This window comes from Brassica napus, chromosome C2, assembly GCF_020379485.1.
Source record: "Brassica napus cultivar Da-Ae chromosome C2, Da-Ae, whole genome shotgun sequence".
NCBI classification, from domain to species: domain Eukaryota; kingdom Viridiplantae; phylum Streptophyta; class Magnoliopsida; order Brassicales; family Brassicaceae; genus Brassica; species Brassica napus.
Window position 1 is genome coordinate 40,394,592 of NC_063445.1, and position 22,384 is coordinate 40,416,975.

A 22,384-nucleotide genomic window follows, 5' to 3' on the forward strand; every position below is an offset into this window, starting at 1 on the left:
AATAAATAATAAGTAAATTTGCAATATAAGGAAAAATAAATAGAAATATTACATTAAACATCTATCATAATATTGTTATATAAAAGAGACATTTTGAGGCTCCATAGAGCGTCCACATCATCGAAAAAAAATTTCCCGAAAGATGACAAGTGACATTATTACCAAAATCTAAACTAATAAAAAGGACCTTTTGAGGCTTCATTGAGCGTCTACATCAGCGAAATAAATTTTCCCAAAAAATGGCACGTGGCATTATTACCAAAAAAATAGAAAATAAATAATAAATAAATTTGTAATATAAGAAAAAATAAATAATAAGTAAATAAACAATATAAGAAATAGAAACATTGCATTAAACAATAATAAGTAAATATACAATATAAGAAAAAATAAATAATAAGTAAATATATAATATAAATAATATAAATATTACATTAAACATCTATCATAATATTGTTATATAAAAGGGACCTTTTGAGGCTCCATAGAGCGTCCACATCAGCGAAAAAAAAATCCCGAAAGATGACACGTGACATTATTACCAAAAAATAAAAAATAAATAATAAGTAAATTTGCAATATAAGGAAAAATAAATAATAAGTAAATAAACAATATAAAAAATAGAAACATTGCATTAAAAAATAATTAGTAAATATACAATATAAGAAAAAATAAATTATAAGTAAATATATAATATAATAAATAGAAATATTACATTAAACATCTATTATAATATTGTTATTTGATATAAAAGGAAGAAAATTAGAATAAGTAAATATACAATTAAGAATTGAAAAAACTAAATTAAACATCTATAAAATAATAACTAAATACAAAATATAAGAAGTAGAAATATTATACTAAACATTATCATATTATTAGAATAAGTAAATACAAAATGTAAGAAAAATAAGTAATAAGTAAATATAGTATATAAGAAATTAAAAAATATTACATTAAATATATATCGTAATATTATCATTGATATAAAACCAAGAAGTTTAGACCTTTTGAGGCTCCATAGAGCGTCCACATCAGCGAAAAAATTCTCCCGAAAGATGACACGTGGCATTATTACCAAAAATAGAAAATAAATAATAAGTTAATTTGCAATATAAGGAAAAATATAAAATAAGTAAATAAACAATATAAGAAATAGAATCATTGCATTAAACAATAATAAGTAAATATACAAATAAGAAAAAATAAATAATAAGTAAATGTACAATATAATAAATAGAAATATTACATTAAACATCTATCATAATACTGTTATTTGATATAAAAAGAAGAAAATTAGAATAAGTAAATATACAATTAAGAATTGAAAAAACTATCCATAAAATAATAACTAAATACAAAATAGAAGAAATAGAAATATTATACTAAACATTGTCGTATTATTAGAATAAGTAAATATAAAATATAAGAAAAATAAATAATAAGTAAATATAGTATATAAGAAATAAAAAAATATTACATTAAATATAAATCGTAATATTAACATTGATATAAAACCAAGAAATTTAGAATAAATAAATATAAAAATAAGAAAAGATAAACAGTAAGTAAATACACAATATAAAAAATGGAAAACCAAAATTAAAAATATATCTGAAAAATGTATAGTTAAATAAATAAGTGAATTTATATTATAAAAATATTACATTAAACATCAATTATAATATTATAATAAGTAAATATAAAAGTCTATACTAATAAAAAGGACCTTTTGAGGCTCTATCAAACATCCACATCAGCGAAAAAAAATTCTCTCAAAATATGACATGTCACATTATTACCAAAAAATAGAAAATAAATAATAAGTAAATTTGCAATATAAGGAATAATATATAATAAGTAAATAAACAATATAAGAAATAGAAACATTGCATTAAAAAATAATAAGTAAATATACAATATAAGGAAAAATAAATAATTAGTAAATATACAATATAATAAATAGAAATATTACGTTAAACTTCTATCATAATATTGTTATTTGATATAAAAGGAAGAAAATTAGAATAAGTAAATATACAATTAAGAATTGAAAAAACTAAATTAAACATCTATAAAATAATAAGTAAATACAAAATATAAGAAATAGAAATATTATACTAAACATTATCGTGTTATTAGAATAAGTAAATATAAAATATAAGAAAAATAAATAATAAGTAAATATAGTATATAAGAAATAAAAAATATTACATTAAATATATATCGTAATATTATCATTGATATTAAACCAAGAAATTTAGAATAAATAAATATAAAAATAAGAAAAGATAAACAGTAAGTAAATACACAATATAAAAATAGAAAAACTAAACTAAACATATATCTGAAAAATGTATATTTAAATAAATAAAAGTGAATTTACATTATAAAAATATTACATTAAACATCAATTATAATATTAGAATAAGTAAATATAAAAAATAAGAAAAATAAATTAAAAGTAAATATACAATATAAAAAATACAAAAAATACATTAAACCTCTATCTGAAAATATATAATAATATAAATAATAAGTAAATATATAATATAAGAAATAGAAATATTACATTAAACATGTATCGTTATATTATAATTTGATATGAAACAAAACAATTAGATAAGTATTAAACGTCAAATGTATAGTTTAACATTTTATTATTTTCAAATATTTTTGTAAGTAAATATACAACATAAGAAAAATAAGCATACAATATAAGATAATATATTTTTTTATCACATTAAACATCTGTCGTAATATTATCATTTGATATAAAAACAAGAAAATTAGAATAAGTAAATATACAGTATAAAAAAAATAAAAAATAGGTAAAATACAATTAAGAAATGAAAAGACTAAATTAAACATATCTCTAAAAAAATGTATTGTAAAATAAATAATAAGTAAATATACAATATAATAAATACAAATATTATATTAAACTTCTACCGTAATATTAGAATAAGTAAATATAAAGTATAAAGAAAAATACACAATAAGTAAATATACAATATCAGAACTGGAAAAAACTAAATTAAACATCTATCTGAAAAATGTATAGTAAAATAAATAATTAGTAAATATAGACTATAAGACATAAAAATATTAGTATAAAAATAAATAATAAGTAATATTATTATGATATTTTATTTTTATTCTAATATTATAATAGATTTATAATGTAATATAATGTAATATTTTAATATTGTTGTTAGTAATATTAATCATATAGAAATGTTTCATATTATAATAAGTAAATGTAAAATATAAAAAAAAAATAATAAATAAATATAGTATATAAGAAATAAAATATTATATTAAATGTATATCGTAATATTATCATTGATATAAAAACAAGAAATTTAGAATAAAAAAATATACAAAATAAGAAAAGATAAACAGTAAGTAAATATACAATATAAAAAATAGAAAAACTAAATTAAACATTTATCTGAATTAAACATTTATTAAAGAGTAAACATACATCTATGCCATAAGGTTAAATAATCTTGAGTTAGGGTTTAGAGTTACGGGGTGGAGTTTTGAAGATATGATTTCAAATTTTGAAAAATAAAAAATAAATATTAAAATTTTCAAAATAAAATGGGTTATTTTGGTCATTTTCTTTATTGATGACTATTTTTTGATAAAAACTTAAAAATGACTATTTTAAAGAATTGCTCTACAATATAAGAAAAATTAAATAATAAGTAAATATATAATATAAAAAATAGAAACCTATATGAAACATCTATATGAAAATTCTATAGTTTTCTGTTTTTTTCTAAAGAAATAAGTACTCACACAAACATACAATTTAGAATTTTGTTGTTGTTCAGAATACAACGTCCAAATGAATAGCTATATAGTTAACATTTAAAAATCAAAATAGCTCCGCGCGTAGCGCGGGTTAACTCCTAGTTTCTATATATATAAAGAAGGGTTTACTCCCTCCTGGATGCGCCACCTCAACATACAAGTCAAAAACTCGAGCTCTATGGGCGTGACACGTGTCTCTTTGACTCAGTACGCATCGTTTAATTATCTCATACTAGGGTCGGTCCGCCCTACGGGCGGGGCGGGATATACTTTACTTATGATCTAAGTTATTATTTTTTGTATGATTTTGTGGTTTGTGTTTTAGATTTGAATTTTCAAAAGATGTTTATGTTACAATACAAAAAAAAAATCATATTATATTACATAAATACTATCAACAAAACAAATGATATCAATTTCAGATACTTATTAATAAATGATACAAAATATTTGTTTTGTGGGTTTAAAGATTTGGTTAATTTATAGGTATAAAATAATATGTTGAAAAACATTTTATCATACATGATTGTCGGGAATGAAATATTATGGTGGCTAAGATATTATGGCATTTTTTTTAATATTTTGGTCCTTTAGTTTGACTAAATTGTGCTTTACAATTGTACATTCCCATTTTTATTTTATATCTATTCTCAGTAATCATTAGAATTATGTTGATTTTTGAAATATTATGTCAGTTGTGTGTATTAAGTTTTATCATTGTTGGGTTTTTGAAAAGAACAGACTTTTTAAAATTCACGATTGTTGATTTTAAGTTCCACTTCGAGACTATATCATGTCTTTCGTGATGATCACTTCAATTCTAGGCCTAACATTAGAGTCCGATCCTTTATGGAACAAAACAAAAAAAAAGTTTTTTTTTTGTTCAATCCAATTGTTAAATCCTGAAACAAAAATTTGAAGAAAAATAAGATTATGATGAAGATAATAAAATTATATAAGCCTCACCAATTGCTCGGTCTCTTCTTCCATACAATAAAGCTGAGCTTAAATCCTTTTCCAAACCTCCATATTCTTCTTCTCGATCTCCTCTTATTTAGCCATTACCACCAAGAACAAATGGGTTAGCCATTACCACCAACAACAAAAAAGAACTCTTCAAATAACTTCTTTGGATTATCACCAAATGTGAGGATGATGCTCAATGGATGCAGGATTACCTATTTATACATGGAAAACACCGCCTAGAACTATGATAATTATCATTGAATGAATCGTCTTCCTTGATTTGTTACTTAAAGACAATGAACCAATAGATCCCGTAATGTCTACAAACTAAAGACGATTCGATGCTAACGGCGCAGAGCACAGATTCTTTTTACGCCGATTCGTCAAACGCGAGATGTTGAATCTCCATTGCTGGTTAACCCACTGACAGATCGAAGAAGAAGATGAAACCCTATATTGAGAGAGATCGAATAAGACGATGAATCCCTAAACTGAGAAGTCGCCGCAAGCGAATGGAGCTGTCGCTCTCTATTGGATTGGATATTTGCCATTCTCAATATTAAAACGAAAGCCCAATAAACTCATAACGCCGTGAACAAAAACCTTACAAATATAAGCATAAGATCAAAGCCCATCACGCTGAAGTTTAAGTGATACGGTACGTTTTGCGTAAGTGGACTCGTGGCGGCTCCAGGACGCGCGACTTTCCTATGTGGACGATGACGTGGAGGCCTGTGAGAGAAGCAAACCCTTTTTATTAGTATAGATTGTATGTTGTATATTTTTTTCTCGGATGAGCATTCATATATATATATATATATATATATATATATATATATATATATATATATATCCGTTCGGATTCAATTAATCTATTATGATTTCAGATTTTTAGGGTTAGAAATTTAAATCGTATTAGGATATTTACAAATTTTGGTTTGGATTTTGCTCGAATCATTGCGGATTCGGTTCGGATTTGAGTTCGGATACCCATTCTAATTATGTATTTTAACAAAAATACATATTGCCTATTCTCTTCACGCCGATTCGTCAAACGCGAGATGTTGAATCTCTATTGCTGGTTAACCCACTGACAGATCGAAGAAGAAGATGAAACCCTAAATTGAGAGAGATCGAATAAGACGATGAAACCCTAAACCGAGAAGACGCCGCAAGCGAATGGAGCTGTCGCTCTCTATTGGATTGGATATTTGTCATTCGCAATATTAAAACGAAAGCCCAATAAACTCATAACGCCGTGAACAAAAACCTTACAAATATAAGCATAAGATCAAAGCCCATCACGCTGATGTTTAAGTGATACAGTATGTTTTGCGTAAGTGGACACGTGGCGGCTCCAGGACGCGCAACTTTCCTATGTGGACGATGACGTGGAGGCCTGTGAGAGAAGCAAACCATTTTTATAGTAATAGATTTTTCGTTGTGGTTTGGGCTTAATTTCATTATGTCGATGTGTTTTTGGGCTCGGAAACCAGATAGCTTTATGTTTATGTGTGGAGGTATCCCGATAACCCAATAGAGTTGAACCCTAATGTGTTTTACGCGAAAATGGATCTTTCGGGTTTGTTTCTCTTTTTTGTTCGGTGGCTGACTTCTGATCTTCATCTCTATCTCTGAAACGCTCAGTTATGTCTTCTTCACGTCTTCATCTCTTTGATACTCCGGCGTTACAATCAAAATTCGTGGCCAAGTATTGATTCTTTTCATCTTACCGCCGTATTATCTCCACCGATTTATGTAAATTGATTGTTATCTGACCATATCATGATGGAATCCAGCATCTGTTTCTTATCGTCTGGCTTTCTACTTACTGAATTTGGCTGATTCCAAGCGTCATATTTAAGGCACTCATTAACAATCTTTCCTCAATTACTTCTTTCCTGGGCATTCTTGACTATAAATAGGTAAGTCCATACTGTGAAATTCATCATTTCGATCCTCTCATTCATGCTTTTCAAAATTTGGGAGATGATTTTGGTTTCATTTGTTGATTTTGTTTCTGTTTTTAGTGTATTGCAGGCGACCCTTATGCAAGCCACCGTCAACGTACAATTTGTCACCATCACCGTCAAGCGGACTGTTCAGAATCGTCAGATGTAGCTTTGGTCATTAAGGCGTTGAAAGAGCTGGAAAGAGACTGTAAACAAAGTTAAGAACATGACGCACAAGACTACAAGAGTAATATTCTATTATTTTATTGAGATTGCTACGATGGGGCGTAAATATATTGCGATAGAGCTGAGTGGGACAGTTAGGGAGATTCTGGAAACATGTGTCGTTGCTGGATGCACTGTTGATGGAACTGATCTGAAGGATCTTTGGCAGGATATTCAAGAAGGTGAGATCAATATTCATGATTACCAAGGTAAAAAAATGCACACAGAAAAAAAGATTTTATGGGTATTGCAAAGATGATGTCTACTCTTCTACACATTTTTATAAGGTGAGCTGCTATGTTTCTTCGCTAAGAATGACTCAGTTTTTGAATGCTGTTGGCGTTGAGTTCCTTCTGTTTAATAATCCCAATCATTTATCAATCTCTATATTATATCCAATTTTGTTGGGGTAAAAAAATCGAAAGTTACATAGATTTCTTGCATGTAATTGTTTTTCTCTTGCTCTCACATTTAACCCTTCTCCAGTGAACTAATATGATATACTGTGCGGTGAATTGCATTTTTTTCTCCTCTTCTTTCCACGTATCTTAGCTTATATAAGATCTTAGATGCCTATTAAAATACTTACATTTTTTTTATTTTTGCTTTTCTTTTGGTTTCCTATGAACTGACCAAATTGTCTTGATTTGTTTTTTTGCGTAGAGCTTTTGTACACTGAAAAAACGCTGATGTAGTTTGAGAAAAGGAGTAGCAGAGCTAAGGGTCCGACCTTCCACCCCAGAAAACCAAAAAATCTCACCAATTTTCTCAGAGGTAGCAATGGTATTATCTAATGGGTTCGTTCGTTCTCAGTCTACAGAGTTTCTTCCTCTCAAAATGTAAGATAAGAAATATATGTACATGTTAAAAACTGCACACTACAGAGATTTATTGGATTTTTATATGTTCGATATTCCTCCACTCATATCTTTGTAAAAATATTATGCTTACATTCATATGTATGTGTTGAATATATGAATAGTCTTCTAGATTTCAGAAGTTTTTGAGATACATAATCAATTCACATAAAGATTTATTTTGTTCATGGTCCCTGTTGTGTTTTTGATAAACATATGCATATATGATAGTGCTGATGAAAAAAATAGTAACTGTTTTAAGATGTCATAAGATTTGGAGCATCCTAAGATGAAAAGAGAAGCAAGCACATATAGATAAAAATTTGATCGTTTTACTAAGAGTTGCTTGCATATATCTGTTTCTTAGTTTTTGCCTTTTGTTTTCCCTGTTTTTCTACATTCTATTTAATAATAAGTTTTAGATGTTAGAGAAACCATATTGTCTTCAATTATTTCTAGCAGAGGAAGTAACAACAGGCTCTTATGAGTTATGACGTCCCTGAGGCTGCGGAAACATGATCAAGGTGTGATTCATTGGTTTCTTCGGTTTAGAGTCTACAAAATTCATGTTCTATCAATTTTGTGTTCAACTTTTGAATCTTTTCAGTTGTCAAAAGGAAGAACAAATATAGCAATGTGCCAATTTTTAGTGAATGAAGCTATTTTACTTATGTTTCTTAATATTCTTCTCTTTGTTTTTGTAAAAGAGACAATTGGAGTTTTTATTGCCAGAGCTAATTGTAATCTCCAGCTGTTTTTAATCAATAATGCAGTTCTCTGCAAATTTCTTACATCTTTGTTCCTTATTTAATTTCTGGTTGGCTATTAAATATGTTGACATTATGCACAATTTTATTGTGGTATCAAAGAGATGCCATCTACGAGTTTAAATCTGCTTCATGAAGAGATCCTGATGGTGATATCACTTAGGGTTGGTCCCTAGATTACTTTTAGGGTTTTCCCAATTTGTGCAGTTTACATGTTTGGTACATATGAAACAGGAGGAACATAACTTGGGATATTTCTCACGTTTGATTTTTTTACATGACATAACAATAGTTTGGTTGTTTTTAGGTGTATATATTATGTAAGAATACTTCTTTTTAGCCATGGACGATGATTATTGTCAAAGAGAGTGTTGGCTGAAACAGATGCATCTGAAGGGAAGGGACGACTGATGTTAATCCAGTGAGTCAATATCTATATATACTTAAAGAATGATTTTTCCACTGGTATATGTTCCTGAGAGAACATGTATCATATTAGTTATATTATATTATAAGGAACAGTCTTTCCCCTTCCGTGTTTTTCATTGGTTCTTCTTTTTATTCATATTATAGTTTTGTTTTAATAAAAAAAACATCAGTTATATATCATGCATTAGTGCATTATCATGTGACATCACAACTAAAATATAATATAAACCACAACATAAAATTTGTTTTACTTTGGTAATAACTATTTAATCAACAACCAATTTTTAGATAATAATAAGATTATGATCATTGTTCAAAATTGGTTATATATATGTGTGTGTATGTGTGGGTAAAAATATAGATGATGCAATTACATCAAAACAGATTTAGGACGAAGTGGAATAAAAAATTTGAAAAGACATTTGTGAAAGTTGTGAATTCAGTGGTATTAAAACTAAAATAGAATTATGATTGGTTGTACATTTAAAAACGTTTTGCACCAAAATTTATATAATTAAGATAAATGAATATGTAGATCATGGTCTAAATAATTGGGTTGTAAGTGCATAAATTTTATTGTAAGAATTTAGTTTATAGAATTTAGGTTTTAGTTTTTAATGTAGAAAGATATTACAATTTTTAAACCGGTGTTTTAAGAAAAAATATACTTTAAAAGGATTGTATATTTAAAGGTGAGGGTCAATTAAATTACTAAGAGAATAACTGGAAACAAAATTTATTAAAAAAAAAAGTGAAATGAAACATTTCTATAATCCAACTAATCAAACATATAACTAAAATTTAATCATTTTTTTTCCTTTTACTCATCACCTTATATATAATTTCCATTAGCAAAAATATCAGAAATTTGGATATTAATTCTTTTGAAATTTGTAAGACAGAAAAAATAAATAATTGAAAATTATTTTATGATTGTCTAGCTACTTATATTTTTATAATAAATTATGCCATTTTTATATCAAAATAAACATACATACAAAATGTATAATAAAAAATTAAAATTTAAACAAAAACCCCGGACTACGCCCGGGCCGACCCTAGTAGATACATAAACAAATATATACAAAAATTACCAACTCAACATCAAACATACAATAAATTATTCAAATGTCACTAACTCAAACATAATTGCTTGAATAAAACATTCACAATAAAAACATTTTAAGTACGTACTTTCATTTTTTAATTCATAAGAAGTTGTTGTAAATATTCTTTTACATTACCGCATCCGACATACCTATTGTCTTTATAATTAGAATCGTATACAACGACAAGTACATAGCATTTTTAAGACAAAGTACCAAACATCCATATACCCTTTTTTTTTTGAACACCACCATACACCCATATATATATATATATATATAATACGGTGTCTTTTCACCTTAAGCCTTAATATTTTATGAGCCACCATCAGGCGCAACATGGTCAGCAACTTCTTGATCCGGCACTCTATCGCCTTCCTCCAGCTCAATACCATCTAATGGATTCTGAAGAGGCCCGATACAATCTCGTGGAACTTGATCTGGCTCAACGTAATCTTGAAGGTTTTGACTCTGATCATTTCCAAGAACCTGATATGCCTCTTGAGGAAGAAGTTCTAGGCCAGCAACAAAAAGCGGGAGCAAGACTAGATAACGTCTACGAGACCTATATGAAATTGCGGAGCCAATGACGTGGACAATGGACAACATCAGTAAATACGCGTTTAGTGTGTGCCAATAGAGACTCCCATCGTTTTTGTAAAGCCAAAACACTTGACCGCATCTTCGTATTTTCACTCCTTCGATCAGATTTTGGATTACATCGAGCATAGTGAAGATTAATGTGTCGCAAGCAGAAACGATGCCGAATATCTTTGCTAGATCTTTCTCCTTGTCGAGTAGCTCTAAGACAAAGCAGAGGAACTCAACGAGGAATGCAACAGCGGAATGTGGTCGAAGACTTTGCCTGAAAACCACGAGTCTGATGGCCGGAGTTAGGATCGGCATTTTTTTAAAAGAAATTATAATTTGAAACTAATAAAATATGATATCACGAACTTTGGTACGTGGTGCTTTTTATAGTGATGTGAAGGGATGATTAGCAGATGATTAGAGAGAAAAGTCAAAAAGTTAAGCTTGGAAAATTCTGTGCTAATTAAGAACTCTTCACTTTTCATATTGCATAGGGAACCAAAGAAAGTTATTTTGTATTTTGCGTTTGAGGTCTTTGTTTTTGTTTATCATTGCAAGTAAGCTGTACAGTACTATAAGTGAATGAAAATCAATATTCATTTAAGCGTAATATACAGTTTGCTGGTTGGTGATTTACGACGTACGTAATGTTGGCATGTCAAAATTTTGAATAGGTGGTCTTAACTAAATTATATTTCTATAATATAAATACTGCTCAACGACTTACATTAACCTAATTCTCCTTGAAAGGCCAATTCTCTCTTAATCGCGACTTACGATCAAAGGTAACTCGAAGCGGCTAAGACTTCCACGGCGACTCCAATGGCGGATCTATAGATCAAAAATTTTCTTTGAAGGTTTGATCTTCATCTGATCGACACGTTCATTGGCGTGTGGATCACTTGGATGTACGACGTCCTCATCACTGGCGTTCCGGTGCTCGTTATCTCGTTCGTTCTTCTCTGGAGTATTTCTCACGGCGTCGACCATTGTTGATACGATCTCTCCTCTTGTTCTGCTCACCGTGTTAACGTCGATCCAGATATTAGGTATCCACGCTCTCCATTTGATCTCCACGTTCATTGACGTGCGGATCGCCGAACACTCGACTACATCTCAGCTCATCTCCGCTCGGTCCTTTCGACTCCGGCCGTCTCCGCTTGACTCCATTCTCTGCTCTGCTTCTCCGCTTAGATCCGGTTAACGAACGGGTTGCTGCGTGTTCTCAGTTGGAGGCTACTACTTGATTGGTCCGATCTTACGTCGTGATCCGATTCTCTCTATTTCTAGCGGTCGTTTCAAGCACGATTATTAGAACTCGAGCCCTCGTATGGGGTCCTCGTACCGTTCAACATCAACTCATATGGTTGATATAAAGGGCAAGTGAATCCTCTATGAAGACGATGATGAACCGATCAAGCTAACTGATCATGATATCTCTAAAAACACCAGTGAATTCAAGCTGTCTCTGATCGGGAAGATCCTAAACCCGAAAAAACAAAGTGTGGAGAAACTTCTTCAGAAAATGCCAGTTCAATGGGGCATGGAGGAGCGCATCACTGCCAATGATTTGGGAAATGGTAAGTTTCTACTCAACTTTACCACGGAAGATGACCTAGACTCTGTTCTTCGACAGGGTCCTTTCCACTTCAACTTTTGTATATTTGTGCTGGTTCGATGGGAACCTATTGTCCATGATGACTATCCTTGGCTGATTCCGTTTTGGACTCGTTTGATTGGTGCTCCATTGCATCTATGGACAGAGAATAATCTGAAAGAAATAGGTTCTTGGCTGGGGCATGTGCATCAGGGCACAATAGAGCTGATCAAAGGCAGAATGCTCATGGATATAGATTCTCGACGTCCACTAAAGTTTGCAAGAAAGGCTGAATCTCCAGAAGGAGATGAGGTTACGATCGAAATCAAGTATGAGATGTTGTTCAAAAATTGTTCTACTTGTGGCATGCTTACCCATTAAAAGGAATATTGTCCTTCCATTCATCGTCAAAGCGTCTTTGCGCGGGTACAAATACAAGAGCAACGGCCACAGCAGCAGCTTGTAAAGAAGGAGCTTCAAAATACTGCTACGCTTTCGCAAGGGATGGTTGCTGCCGAGAATAACAAGGCCTCTCGTTTTAACAGTTCGAGGTATGACAATGGTAGAAGACACTATGACTTGGAGGATTCTCGAGAGGCGTACAAGGGCCATGCTGATAGGATCATACGTCGTCGGGATGAACCGTCTAGGAGAATGCGTTATGGAGGTTCGCGTGTGGGTGCAGGTCCTTATGATCGGCACAAAGGAGCAACCTGGCGTGAGATTAAACATCAGCCTCGCCATGATAAGGAGGTCCCACGTAACCGAGAGGAGAGAGCATCAGCTGATCTACTTGATGGTTCCTATGGCCATCAAGCGCGCAGGGTCTCTTCCTCGCCGGGGGTAAGCGGCAAAGTCTATCCATCGTCGTCTCATGTGCGTAAGAGTCCTGATCAGAAGAGCTTGGGTGCGACTGTTGTTACGAGGCAAATAGCCAGTGCTATTGTTACGCCATCTCGGAGTGATCACAGTCTTGACGGGATTGTAACTAAATGCTTAAAAGGGACTCCTAGGTCTCAAGCTTTCGATACTTTAACGGAGCAGGATCCTAAAACAGCTAGGGAGGATGACCAGGTGATTGAAGCGCTCAATGATATGGACATTACGGATCAGATAGATGGTGGTTTGATGGATTGTGAAATGCAAAATGATGACTTGATGGGTTTGGAACTTGCGGAGATGGAGGATAAGACAGGGCATGACAGGGCAGATCATGGTGCTGGTCAAAAGTCACAGAAGGTAGCTGCTAAATCGTCGAGGCATAGCAAGCATGGTTCCAAATCGAGTGCTTCCTTGGGCATTCAGACAAAGAAGTTTGAGATCCTTCTTCGAGGATCTCCACAAAAGAGACCATCTTCGTCTCTTGTAGTTCGTGCGCCTGGTGGAGCTGGAGGCTCAAGACGCCACCATAGCTCGTAGAAACAAAAAACTCGCTTAACTAAGAGTGATAGTTCGATGGGGTCCAAAAACCCATCCCACCATGATCAATGAGGACACTTAGTTGGAACTGTCGAGAGATTGGAAACGACCTCATAGTTCGACGCCTTACGGAGATGTGTCAGAAACATCGCCCAGGACTTGTGTTTCTTTCTGAGACGAAGAATACGAGGCTGCTGTTGCAAAACATTCAGGCCGACTTAGGATTTGATCATTTGTTTACCGTTGAGCCACTTGGTCTCAGCGGAGGTTTAGCTCTTTTATTTATGGATGAATTTCATTTTAATGTTTTATTTTCGAATAACAGAATGATTGACATTGAGGCAGTCATTGATGGAATAAAAGTTTTTATGACGTTTGTTTATGGAGATCCTGTCTTAGAACATAGAGAACATGTTTGGATATGTCTTACGGTTTCTCAACAACACGAAATAGACCTTGGTTCATGATAGGTGATTTTAATGAAATAACTGATCATAGTGAGAAAGTGGGAGGCAGAAGGCGCTCATATAGCTCTTTCTTGCCTTTCAAGCAAATGCTGAGTGACTGTGGCATGCTGGAATTTCCATTTACTGGAAATATGCTATCATGGGTAGGGAAAAGATCAGGAGGGATGACTGTTAGATGTCGTTTGGATAGAGCAGTGGGGAATGAGGATTGGCATGAAAAGTTTCCCCATTCAGTTGTCAGGTATCTCAGGCTTTGGGGCTCGGATCATCGTCCTGTCTTAGCAGACATTCTAACAAAGCTAGTGAGGAGGAAAAAGAAGTTTAAATTTGATAAACACTTGTTGGATAATGAAGAATTAAGGCAAGTCATCCTCGCAGGATGGAAGTCGGAGGACTTGCCTCCGGAGGCATTGCTAGTTGTAGAAAAGCTTTAAGTCATTGGAGGAGACAAAACAATGTGAACTCCGCGAAGTTAGTAGAGGAGCTTAAAGAAAAGGTGGAGGATCTATACTCGAATGACGATGCTACCTCTGAGGAAATAGCAGCTGCTCTGAAAGAATTATCTAATGCCCCTAAGGCAGAAGAGATGTTTTGGAGACAGAAAAGTAGGGTTCTCTGGCTAAGGGAAGGTGATAGGAACTCAAAATATTTCCATGCACTGGTAAAGCAGAGAAGAGCTAGGAATAGGATAACACAACTTCTGGACGAAAATGGGAATGTCGTGGAGGATGAGAAAGGACTAGTAGCCATTGCAACCCCTGTTCGAAAACGCGGCCGCCTAGCCGCCTAGGCGGCCGCTTAGGCGTTGCTCGGAGTCCAACCGCCGCGATTATGACCTGATCAGTCACACTAGGCGCTGGACCGCGTTAACACGCTTTGACCGCGTATTATCCGCGTTGACAGCGTAATATTACCAGTCTTAAACGCTTAAAACTCAAAAAAAATTGAACTATTGGGCCTACAGCGGGTTTATGGAAACTCAATTGCAAGTTATAATGATGGCAACTCTAAATGAGTATTTATAGGCGTCTTCAGCATCACCCCTCCTTATGTTTAACCGATGTGGGACTTTGTTTCATAGGTGTTTTTTTTAAAAAAAAATTTAATTAAAAACACCCTATTGGTGATCGATCCTTGTACCTCATAAGAGGTTGACAACATCAAACACCAATAGACCACAACGTCTTTTGACGTATGTACATATACTGACACATATATAAACATTATTGTAATAAAAATATGACATTAACAATAACTTTTGTTAAACCAATAAATTAAAACTTCAATAATATACAAAAAACTATTACATTCTAATGTATTTATATTATATATTTAATTTAAATATTATTATAAATATAATAATAATAATAAAAACTAGTCCCCGCGTATACTCCGATTAATCCCCGATTTTTCGATTACTCGCTAGGCCCGGAGTCACCGCCCGACTAGCGTCTAGCGTAGTTTCGAACAGGGATTGCAACTAGTTATTCCCGACAAATATTTGAGTCATCCAACCCAGAAGATATAGCTGATGCGTTATCTGAGATCTCACCTACGATTACTGGGGCAATAAATGATGACCTGACTGCTCCAAGTTCCGTCCGGTCGGTTGGAGTCTATGATTGGTAAACCTTCTCTGCCTGGCTGACCGAGAAGGTCCTCGACAATGTACTGCGAGTAAGGAGCACTCGGAGGCACCATCAAATCGGGATGAATCTCGGCAGGCATTGGAGGAGCCATCGGAGGAGGCACATGAGGAACCGATGGTGCACTAGAAGAAAGCGACCGAGAGACTCTCTGAGAAGACTGAGTCTCGGGGACAGTCTCCGGACCCGAAGAACCGGGAGCCAAAGAAGGGGGTCTAAAAGACTACCAGGCTCACTAAACAACTCTCTATAATGGGGAGTAAGCATGTTCTTTTGAATGTCCTGCAAAAAAATTTAATCTTTGAAGTTAACAGCAACAGTATTAGCAAATTCTATAATTAACAGTTTCCATAAATCTAGCTAAATTCCCTACATTAACCATCTAATGAACACTAATTAACATAAAATTCGTAAACCTATCTAAATTTCCTACACTAACCACCTAATCTATCCTAAACTAATCAAATTAGAGACGAATTAGAGAGAGTTACCATTGTTACGAAATAGATAGGAAGTCGAGAGGAAGTTGAGACGAAATGAAAGTGTGAGCGCTCGCGAGTATATATAAGAGATTACATATCCTCGTAATTTCCTCGTAATTTTACGAGGAATTACAAAGGGCCGCGTTTTATTTTACGAGGAAATAGCAAGGCCCGTATTTTCCGGTTACGAGGTCTTTACAACGATTTCTGCTTACGTGGAATTAACGAGTCCCGAATTCTTCATTTACGAGGAACTAGCGAGGCCGCTTTTCTATTTACGAGGAATGATATGAAGCTAATTGGTCGTAAAACCTTTCAAAATTTCCTATAAATACTCACCAGTTTGCTTCTCAAATCAAAGATCAACTCACCAATTTGTTTCTCAAATCAGAGATAATTACTCACCAGTTTGCTTCTCAAATTAGAAAGATTTGAAAAAAAAGAAGGAGAAGAAAGATACTGGAACACATGTGGGTGGAGACAAGGCTAGACTTACGTAGGTCTCGCCTTGTTTCTTCCCACCTGTGATTCCAGTATCTTTCTTCTCTTTTTTTTCAAATATTGCAACGGTAGTCCCTAATTGGTCGTTAAGAGAGGAAATAGATTCCAGTATCTAAATTCCCTACAGTAACCATCTAATCTACCCTAAACTAATCAAATTAGAGAGGAAATAGTAAGGCCCGTATTTTTATTTTATGAGGAAATAGCAAGGCCCGCATTTTCCGGTTACGAGGTCTTTACGACGATTTCTGCTTACGTGGAATTAACGAGTCCCGCGTTCTTTATTTTTTAATTTCGTCGTTATTTCCTCGTTATTTTACGAGGAAATTGCGAGGATTATGTTTAAATCCCTAAAATCCGAAACCCCAAACCCCAAACCCCATCTTCCTTATCTTCTGCTTCATATATTACAAACCCCAAACCCATCTTCCCTTTAACCTCAATCTATTCTTTCCATTCCAAACCCCAAATTCTAAAACCACAATTCCTTACCTTATAATCTCAATCTCTTATTTATAATACAAACTTCCATTACCTTACACAAAATTAAATTATATAAATAGTTTTTCATGATTAAATCCATCAAATCACATGCATTAAGTCTGAAAATCAATCTTATTAAAAACAAATACATCAATCGGATACATCGACATTCTCGTCATCACTAGAAACATCATCATTTTCATTAAACTCGTCTTCAACAGCTTCGTCCGTGGCATCGTCGGTAAGATCTTCGTACTCATGATTATGCGGATCAATGAGAAGGATGTCATCAATTTCTTGTCCAGGTTCCTCGACTTCATTTATCTGTTCTTCTTGCAATGGTGGTTCTTCTCCACTGATGATTCGTCCTCGAGGTGTAACTTTGATCACGGTTAACCAATTTATTCCCGATTCTCTCAAATTTGCTGTGCCTGCAAAAATAAAGAAAACGTAGAAATTAATTTATTTTGCTCATCTATGGCAAAAAAAAGAATTTGTTGTACCTTCGTCCACCATTGACATCAACTACACCGAATTTGTTAAACCGAACACCTCTGTTGACGACGTGGTTGAACCATTCACATTTGAAGAGGACGCATTTCAGCTTCAATATCCCTGGGAATTCGACTTCAATAATCTCTGACAAGATCCCGTAGAAAACTGTTTCCCCTTTCATACATATTCCGTAGTTACTGGTCGCCCGCTGTCTACCATACTCATATGTGTGAAAAGTATAGCCTCGTCTGAAATACATCTGTGATGTGGTGACCTTTACAAGTGGAGTTTGAATTACTTCGTGTAACCACTTAGGATAATCTGCATCTTCATCATAATCAACTTGCAAAAATAAAGAGAACGTTGAAATACAGATCATGTATGAAAAAGGGTTTCATCGACCTAAAAAAATTAAGAGTTTGAGTTAATACCTGATTCTTCAACCACTTAATAAAGTGTTGATCTTTCCTTTTGTCTACGTCACTTGTGGATATACCTGGAAATGTTTCTTCGACTTGAGAAACAAATAGGCTGTAAAATCACATTTTATATTAATTAATCTTTGGCAATTATATAATTTATACTTCTATGTGTTTAGAAGTGTCCATATATGTTACCTTTCAAAATAACGCATCAATGGATCCTCGCAGTTGAGTAGAATATAAGTGTGTGCACTATGAGCGTCTTCTTCACTCGACCACCAAACCTCTTTTAATTTCCCACCGAGTCGCCCAATCTGGCTAAAGATATCTGGAACACCAGCAACTGCATATGTTGGCGCGACACTACCATCATCATATCTTCCTGGAGCTCTTTTCCGGATACGTACTTTTGACGAAAAGTAGTACGATGTGAAGTGAGAAGTTTCTTCCGTCAAACTTCCAGCAATTATAGAACCTTCAACTTTTACGAGGTTCTTTGCTTTTCCCTTCAAATATTTCATAGCTCGCTCATATCCGTAATGTACAGGTCCACGAAGCAATGCCTCATATGGGAGGTGGACAGCTAGATGCTCCATGACGTCAAAAAATTCCGGAGGAAATATCTTCTCCAAGTTGCACAATAACGCATCAATGGATCTTCGCAATTGAGTAGAATATAGGTGTGTGCACTATGAGCGTCTTGTTCACTCGACCACCAAACCTCTTTAGACTTCCCACCGAGTCGCCCAATCTGGCTAAAGATGTCTGGAACACCAGCAACTGCATATGTTGGTGCAACACCACCATCATCATATCTTTTTGGAGCTCTTCTCCGGGTACGTACTTTTGACGCAAAGTAGTACGATGTGAAGTGAGAAACTTCTTCCGTCAAACTTCCAGCAATTATAGAACCTTCAACTTTGGCGAGGTTCTTTGCTTTTCCCTTCAAATATTTCATGGCTCGCTCATACTGATACATCCATCCGTAATGTACAGGTCCACGAAGCAATGCCTCATATGGGAGGTGGACAGCTAGATGCTCCATGACGTCAAAAAATTCCGGAGGAAATATTTTCTCCAAGTTGCACAATAAGATGGGAATGTTCTCCTGAAGCTGTTCCACGACTTCTTCTTTAAGAGTCCGTGCGCTCAGATCTTTGAAAAATGCTCCAATGCCTTGTATATTCCAAAAAAAATTAAACACATTATTAGTCATATATTATTGCAAACTAAACCATTATAAAATTACTGCGTTATAATATACTACCTGCAAGTGCTTCATGTACGTTTGTTGGAAGTAGCTCCGCAAATGCAAAGGGAAGTAGTCGTTGCATAAAGACATGACAATCATGACTCTTCATCCCGGAGAACTTTTGACCCTTTTCAACACATCTAGAGAGATTTGAAACATACTTCACTTCTGATGCCACCCAGTTGAACAACACCGACTTTTTTTCTGAAGACAATCTGAATATCGGAACGGGAACTTGTCCAATGCTTTTTTATATGTAACTCACTTCTTGAGCAAATATCCGGCAAGTCCAACCTCGATTTTATGTTGTCTTTTGTCTTCCCTGGGACATTCAATATTGTATTCATGATGTTCTCAAAGAAATTCTTCTCTATATGCATCACATCGAGGTTGTGGGACATAAGAAGATCCTTCCAATATGGTAACTCCCAAAATATACTCTTCTTGTGCTAGTTGTGATGAACACTGTAAGAATCAGACATATTACGAGGGACATGCCAATTACCACCACAACGAACTGTTTCGTTAGCTCTGTAGTAGTCGATTTGCGCTTCAATTTGTTCTCCAGTTAGATATGGAGGAGGAGTGTCTCTCACAACCCTTTTGTGCCTAAACAATTTCTTGTTTCTGCGGTACAGATGGCCAATGGGAAAAAATCGACAGTGACAATCGAACCAACTTGTCTTCCTACCATTCTTCAGTTGAAACGCATATGTCATTCCATTACAATATGGACAAGCTAATCTCCCATGTGTAGTCCATCCAGACAACATCCCATAGGCAGAAAAGTCACTTATGGTCCACAAAAGCATCGTTCGCATCATAAAATTCATCTTCGTTGAGCAGTCATACGTCCTTACCCCTGTTGACCACAAATCCTTCAACTCTTTTATCAGTGGTTGTAGTAAAATATCCAGAGACCTTTTTGGATGGTTCGGACCAAGTATTAATATGGTTAAGAATAGCAACTCCCGTTGCATGCACATCTCTAGTGGCAGGTTGTATGGCGTAATAAATACTGGCCACAATGAATATTGTCTCCCTGACATTCCGAATGGACTAAATCCATCTGTGCATAATCCGAGATACACATTTCGGCTATTGCTAGCGAAATCCAGATATACTTTGTTAAAATGTTTCCATGCTCTTGCATCTGATGGATGAGTCATCTCACCATCCGTCTGTGTATGCTCGGCAAGCCATCTCATCTTTCCAGCAGTCTGCTCTGATTGGTACAATCTTTTCAATCTGTCTGTAATTGGTAGGTACCACATCCTTTGGTACGGTACCCTATTACGTCCCCGTCCTTGCGGCTTGAATCGTAGCTTCTTACAGAATCGACATTCTTCTAACTTCTCATCATCTCCCCAGTAGATCATGCAGTTGTCGATCCAAACATCTATCATCTCCGAAGGCAACCCAAGACTATAAACCAGTTTCTGAATCTCATAATAAGAATCAGCAGACACATTGTCTTCCAGCAAATACTCTTTAAACAAGTCTGCCCATTCATTCATGCAACTTTCAGGTAGATTGTGATCAGTTTTAATATTCATCATTCTAGCAGCCAACGAAAATTTAGAGAGACCTTCTCTACAACCACTGTAAAGTGGCTTATTCACGCATTTAACATTTCATAAAACTTTTTTGCATCTATATTAGGTTCTTCATCTTCATCATGAGCTACGAATGCATCAGCTACCATATCATGAACCCTATCATAATCTACCATCTGCTCCTCCTGATGGTAACTATGTTCATTATGCAAATGATGATCAACCGGTTCTTCCTGAAAATTACTATTACTACTAGTAGCTTCATTCTGATCATAATTATAACCTTCTCCATGTTGAAACCAGATATAGTAATTTGGCGTGAAACCTCTATTTATTAAATGCTTCTAAATATTTTCACGATTTGCCAATTTCGAATTGTTGCATTTCCGACAAGGACATAACATCTTACCACTTTCTTGGGCGAGCGGTGTGGAATCTGCTTGATGCATAAATGTCTCTAGCCCTACAAGGTATTCTTTCGTCACTCTCCCCGTTAGCATCTCTATGCGTATCCATCCACCTCCGCAACTCGAAAATATTCCCGGAGCCCAACATTTTTTTTTCTTTCACGTTTTTTTTCTTGTTGGTGTGTTTAAAATGATGTTCAAACGTCCATATTTATAGGAAATTTTCGAATCTGGTAGTTGTAGTTTCGCTAGGAATTTACGACAAAATTTAGTTAGGTTGCCGAAAAAAAACGTGTTACAACTACAAAGTTGGTGGATTCAACATTTCCTCGCTAAGTAGACGTAAAATATTTCCTCGTAAAGTACACGCTACATTTACGTCGAGTTTACGAGGAAAGCGTATTTCCTCGTAAAAGCCACGTGACATTACATCGACTTTACGCCGAAATGATTTCGTCGTTATTTTACGAGGAAATAACGCTGATTTTATATTTCCTCGTAAGTTCCTTGTAAAGTCGACATAAATTTACGAGGATTAGTTTTCCTCGTTAAGTTTTCTCGCTAAACTTGTGTTTTCTTGTAGTGATCATAAAATGAGTTTAAGTATGTATTGAACATATACGTTGAAGAAGGAGAAGACGGAAAGATGAATGGGAATGGTAGATGTAAGTTTAGTGTTAGTAATATATATCCGGGAACTTCGGGTAATTGGTTCAGGTGTCGGATATAACCAATCGGGTACGGGTTTCCGGACTGGTTGAATCCTAAACCCGTTCGGGTTTTTTTGAACTTCGGTTTGGTTTTCGGTTCGGGTTTTTTGGGTCGGTTCGGGTTCGGGTTCGGGTTTCGGTTAATATGCCCACGCCTAGATACAACTATGCCTTTTTCAGCGAGTCCGTTTTCAGTGTTGGTCTCGTTAAGTTTGATATTGTGAGTATGGGT

General features: G+C 34.3%; 1 protein-coding gene and 1 long non-coding RNA gene across 4 annotated transcripts; one reads left to right on the top strand and one right to left on the bottom strand.

The window, feature by feature from the left end:
• The first annotated feature begins 5,919 nt into the window (after positions 1-5,919).
• On the top strand, positions 5,920-7,961 carry LOC111203332. Of its 3 annotated transcripts, none has more exons than XR_002656122.2 (3): positions 5,920-6,713; positions 6,819-7,252; positions 7,629-7,961. It is a non-coding gene; the product is annotated as an uncharacterized LOC111203332 (long non-coding RNA). The 3 variants fall into 3 exon arrangements; XR_007319355.1 differs by having other exon boundaries at positions 6,128-6,713; positions 6,819-7,174; XR_007319356.1 differs by having other exon boundaries at positions 6,244-6,713; positions 6,819-7,147.
• A 324-nt stretch (positions 7,962-8,285) lies between these two features.
• On the bottom strand, positions 8,286-11,037 carry LOC106430427. Its single transcript, XM_013871213.3, has one exon. The coding sequence runs from the start codon at positions 11,028-11,030 to the stop codon at positions 10,440-10,442; it is 591 nt and encodes a 196-aa protein (XP_013726667.2). The 5' UTR covers positions 11,031-11,037; the 3' UTR covers positions 8,286-10,439.
• Between the last annotated feature and the right edge of the window lie 11,347 nt (positions 11,038-22,384).